Here is a 5,636-nt window from a genome sequence, read left to right on the forward strand (position 1 = left end):
CCGGCGCCCTGACCGGGACTAGAACCCAGGGTGCCTGCGCCGCAGGCGGAGGATTAGCCTGTTGAGCCGCAGCACCAGCCCGGATAGAGTTTTAAACTCTCTGATAGTACAAAACTCGATACTTGTCCCTGAAAGAATAACAGCCTTTGGGAAAACCAACTGGTGTCTTAGGTAACACCCAAGAGGCATCACCAGGTGCAGAGGGTCCTCCGTTCCATGCTCACATCACGTGTTCTGCAGGTGCGGAGCCCGACTTGCGAGAAGACCACTGAAGTACCTTCACCCCAGTCTCTCCTCTGACACCCACGTGGCAACCCCGTGTTCCAGCTCCCGCCTTCCCCTCTACCTGTTGGACATCTGCTCTGCACCCTGCATTACTTATTCATCCCCTACCTGCTTCCCCACCCCGGAAATGCTGTTTTACACACAAGCAAAGTGTCCACAGTTTGCCATACCGATACGCGGTTCTGGTCCCGGCGGGCACTACCGCTGCTGGCTTTAGAAGTCTTTCCCCTCTGAAATCCTCTCAAGTAGTCACTTTTTTTTTTTTAATTTTCCCATTTAATGGCAAATTTCAGACGCTATTCATAGACGATTAAAAATAAATCTTTCAGGATTTTATGTAAGTAAATCTTTCATGATTTTATGTCCCGAATCAGTAAAAAGTTTCCCCAAATTGCCTATAACATGATTTTTTAGAAGTCTGAACTTCTGTCTGCTTATTTTTTTATGCAGGCTTAATACACTTACCAAAAATTTCCACATTCCACATCATCAAAGCTTTCATCTTGTCTCCAAAGAGAAAAGGAGAAAGAATCGAATGCCAGTGAACAGCCAAAACCAACTATTTGCAGCCTCGATTTCCAAATGTCAGGCTGTTTTTCCCCTCATTCTGGTCAGTTTACACGGCGCGCAAGTCTAACCGTCTCCGCGTGACATTTCCCGCTGAGCAAAGGCTGGGGAGCCCCTGAAGCTTTCGGAGGCGCGGGGCCAGGTAGAGCAGCGTGCATGCGCCCTCGCCGGCCTCACCTGTGCCCGCCAGGGGCCACCAGGACCTAGAGAGGCGTGGGGCTTCCCCTCTCCGGGCAGCGTGGGGGCTGGGCTCTGCAGCAGGGGAAAGGAGTGGGGGAGAGGGAGGGGAAGGGGAGAGAGAGGGAGAGAGAGGAAAGGGGGCAGAGAGCTAGGGAGAGAGGGAGGGGAGAGGAGAGGGGGGAGAGAGAGAGAAAGGAAAAGAGAGGAGGGGGAGAGGACAGAAGTAGAGGGGGAGAGGGAGAGAAGGGGGGAGAGAGGAAGGGAGGGGGAGAGAGGGAGAGAAAGAGGAGGAAAGGGAGGAGGAGAGAAGTGGGAGGAGAGAAGGGGAGGGAGGGGGAGGGAAAGGGGTGTTAGGAGAGAGGGAGAGAAGGGGGGAGAGAGGAAGGGAGGGAGAGAGAGGAAGGGAGAGAAGTAGGGGGGTAGAGAAGGGGAGGAAGGGAGAGAGGAGGGGAGAGGGAAAGGGACGTGGAGAGAAGTAGGAGAGAGAAGGGGGGAGGAGGGAAGGGGGGGAGGGGGCGAGGCGGGCGGGGCGCCGGCGCCCGGCGCTCCTCCCGAGGTTACAGTAATTACCGCCGCAGCGTGAGTCCCGCGCGCGCGCTAAGTGGAACAGCGACATCAATTAAACAACAAACGCTCCGCTCCGGGAGCAAGACAGCCCCCCGCGACGGCCCAGCCGGCGCCACCGACCTGCGCGCCCCCCGGCCGGAGCTGGCGCGCTCCGCGTGGACGAGCGCGAGACAGGAGCCCGAGCCCCCCCCCCACGCTGATTTACAAGTTTTTTGGTTTTTTTAAGAAGATACTGGATTGCTTTGCAAGAGGGCGCGCAGCGTCCCAGCGCCATCCGAACACCGACACAGCCCCCCCACCCCACCCCGAGCCACGCGGCGCGGGCAGGCGCCGGGCGCGCACCTGCCCCGTGGCCGCCGCGGGCGCCCGGGGCTCCGGGCCGCGAGCCACGAGGACCAGGCGCGCGGGTCGCCCGGCGGGGAAGAGCGCGCCGCGCCACCTGCCCCGAGCCCAGCCCCTCCGCGGGCCGCGGGGGAACCGGCGCCGCCCCGCAGCCAGGCCCCAGGCGCCGGGCCCGGCCGCCCGCGCCGCCCGCGGGGCCCCGGACGCCGCCGGCCAGGAGGCCACGCCTCCCGCGCGCGGACCCCGCCCCGCCGCCGCCGATTGGCCGGCGCCGGGGGGCGGGGCGGCGCCGCGGCCATATAAATATTCATGAGCCGGGCGCGCGGCGCTCCGGGGGCCGCGGCCGGGAAGTTGGGTGCCGGGTGCTGCTCCCGCCGAGGCGGCGGCGGCGGCGGCGGGGCCGGGCGCGCAGCTCGGGGGTCCCTGCGCTTCCGGGGCGAGCGGGGCGCGCGCGGCGGGCAGCAGCAGCGGCACTCGCGCCCGAGGAGGAGCGGCCGGCCAGGCGGACGCACGGAGGAAGCCGGCGGCGGAGGCGGGCATGAGCGCCCGCGGCCCGAGACGGGGTTGACCGGGGCCCGGCCGGCCCAGCCATCTTGACTGCGCGCCGCGGCGCGGGCGGAAACTTGCGGCGCCGCCGAGGGGCCCTGCGCGCGCCAGGGGGAGCGAGCGAGCGAGCGAGCGAGCGGGTCGGGGCCATGCGCCGCGGCCGGCCCGGCCCGGCCCGCGAGAGCTGAGCGCGGCCCGCAGCGAGGCGCAGAGCCCGGCGGCGGCGGCGGCGGCGGGCGGCCCCGCGCGCGCGGCATGGAGTGGGGCTACCTGTTGGAGGTGACCTCGCTGCTGGCCGCCCTGGCGCTGCTGCAGCGCTCGAGCGGCGCGGCGGCCGCGGCGGCCAAGGAGCTGGCGTGCCAGGAGATCACCGTGCCGCTGTGCCGCGGCATCGGCTACAACTACACCTACATGCCCAACCAGTTCAACCACGACACGCAGGACGAGGCCGGGCTGGAGGTGCACCAGTTCTGGCCGCTGGTGGAGATCCAGTGCTCGCCGGACCTCAAGTTCTTCCTGTGCTCCATGTACACGCCCATCTGCCTGGAGGACTACAAGAAGCCGCTGCCGCCCTGCCGCGCCGTGTGCGAGCGCGCCAAGGCCGGCTGCGCGCCGCTCATGCGCCAGTACGGCTTCGCCTGGCCCGACCGCATGCGCTGCGACCGCCTGCCGGAGCAGGGCCAGCCGGACACGCTGTGCATGGACTACAACCGCACCGACCTCACCACGGCCGCGCCCGGGCCGCCGCGCCGCGCGCCGCCGCCGCCGCCGCCGCCGCCGCCTCCGGGCGAGCAGCCGCCGGCGGGCAGCGGCCACGGCCGCGCGCCCGGAGCCCGGGCCCCGCAGCGCGGCAGGGGCGGCGGCGGGGACGCGGCGGCCGCGGCCCCCGCGCGCGGCGGCAAGGCGCGGCCCCCTGGCGGCGCGGCGCCCTGCGAGGCGGGCTGCCAGTGCCGCGCGCCCATGGTGAGCGTGGCCAGCGAGCGGCACCCGCTCTACAACCGCGTGAAGACGGGCCAGATCGCCAACTGCGCGCTGCCCTGCCACAACCCGTTCTTCAGCCAGGACGAGCGCGCCTTCACCGTCTTCTGGATCGGCCTGTGGTCCGTGCTGTGCTTCGTGTCCACCTTCGCCACCGTGTCCACCTTCCTCATCGACATGGAGCGCTTCAAGTACCCGGAGCGGCCCATCATCTTCCTCTCGGCCTGCTACCTCTTCGTGTCCGTCGGCTACCTGGTGCGCCTGGTGGCCGGCCACGAGAAGGTGGCCTGCAGCGGCGGCGCGCCGGGCGCCGGGGCCGCGGGCGGCGCGGGGGGCGCGGCGGCGGGCGCGGGGGCCGGGGGCGGCGCGGGCGCGCGCGGCGACTACGAGGAGCTGGGCGCCGTGGAGCAGCACGTGCGCTACGAGACCACGGGCCCGGCGCTCTGCACCGTGGTCTTCCTGCTCGTCTACTTCTTCGGCATGGCCAGCTCCATCTGGTGGGTCATCCTGTCGCTCACCTGGTTCCTGGCGGCCGGCATGAAGTGGGGCAACGAGGCCATCGCCGGCTACTCGCAGTACTTCCACCTGGCCGCGTGGCTCGTGCCCAGCGTCAAGTCCATCGCCGTGCTGGCGCTCAGCTCGGTGGACGGCGACCCGGTGGCGGGCATCTGCTACGTGGGCAACCAGAGCCTGGACAACCTGCGCGGCTTCGTGCTGGCGCCGCTCGTCATCTACCTCTTCATCGGCACCATGTTCCTGCTGGCCGGCTTCGTGTCGCTGTTCCGCATCCGCTCGGTCATCAAGCAGCAGGGCGGCGCCACCAAGACGCACAAGCTGGAGAAGCTCATGATCCGCCTGGGGCTCTTCACGGTGCTCTACACCGTGCCCGCCGCCGTCGTGGTCGCCTGCCTCTTCTACGAGCAGCACAACCGGCCGCGCTGGGAGGCCACGCACAACTGCCCCTGCCTGCGCGACCTGCAGCCCGACCAGGCGCGCAGGCCCGACTACGCCGTCTTCATGCTCAAGTACTTCATGTGCCTGGTGGTGGGCATCACCTCGGGGGTCTGGGTCTGGTCCGGGAAGACGCTCGAGTCCTGGCGCGCGCTCTGCACGCGCTGCTGCTGGGCCAGCAAGGGCGCGCCGGGCGGCGGCGGCGGCGGCGGGGGCGCGGGCGCGCAGGGGCGCGGCGGCCCGGGGGGCGGCGGCGCGGGCGCGGGGCCCGGCGGCGGAGGGGGCTCGCTCTACAGCGACGTCAGCACCGGCCTGACCTGGCGCTCGGGCACGGCCAGCTCGGGGTCCTACCCGAAGCAGATGCCCCTGTCCCAGGTCTGAGCGCGGGGTGGGGCGTGGGGGGCGCGCGCGGGATTCCCACCCCCCCGCCCCGGGGTGTTGACTGCTATTAGCATGATAATGAACTCTTAATGGTATCCATAGCTGGGACTTAAAGGACTCGCTTAGAACAAAGTTCCTGGCGTGGAAGCCCCCCGGGAGCCGGCCCCCTCCTCCCGCGCCGGGTGCTCCTGCCGCGCGGGCCCGGCTGGGCGGACTCCGCCGGGCTTTCCGGAGCCCCCCTCGCCGACCTGGCAGCCAGCGCTCCACGATGCTGCCCGGAGACCCCCTGTGCTGTGCGTCCACTCTGGAGCGAGGGGCGAGCCGACTGCGGCCGTCCGGGGCTGCACGGTTTGGGTCAATCTTTCCTGACCGGGCACATGCCTTAAATAAGCAAGCAAGAAATGTCTTAATCACCCAATCCAAGTAAATACGGGTTTCTGACGCTAGAGGATGTATTTATATAATTATTTGTTACATTGTAAAAAACAAAAACAAAAAACAAAAACGTGTACCATATGTATATATCCAAAGATATACAACGTGTACATTTTTTTTGTAAAAAGTGTAGAGGCGACCCCTGTAAGAACAAATATAAGTATTCTATTTTGTCAATAAAACGACTTTTGATAAATGATCGGAAGCTTCGCCGGCTCCCCCTGCCTCTTCTGAGCTGCTGCTGCCTTCTAGAGGGCTTGCCCAGCTTGGCCAGGACCGGGAGCCGGAAATGGACTTTCCCTGGGGACCTTGGACGTGGGGGAAGGTACCGGCGAATACGCTGGGGGACTGACAGCAGAGTGGAGATCTTGCACGCAGCTCGCACCTTTGTGGGTGAGCCGGAC

The 5,636-nt window shown here is 66.9% G+C and overlaps 1 protein-coding gene across 1 annotated transcript; it reads left to right on the forward strand.

Annotated features, from left to right (window-relative positions):
- Window positions 1–2,742: 2,742 nt before the first annotated feature.
- FZD8 (frizzled class receptor 8) lies at window positions 2,743–5,431 on the forward strand. The gene has a single exon (XM_062211476.1). The coding sequence runs from the start codon at window positions 2,743–2,745 to the stop codon at window positions 4,795–4,797; it is 2,055 nt and encodes a 684-aa protein (XP_062067460.1). The 3' UTR covers window positions 4,798–5,431.
- The last annotated feature ends 205 nt before the right edge of the window (window positions 5,432–5,636 follow it).

This window comes from Lepus europaeus, chromosome 14 (assembly GCF_033115175.1).
Source record: "Lepus europaeus isolate LE1 chromosome 14, mLepTim1.pri, whole genome shotgun sequence".
Classification (NCBI taxonomy): domain Eukaryota; kingdom Metazoa; phylum Chordata; class Mammalia; order Lagomorpha; family Leporidae; genus Lepus; species Lepus europaeus.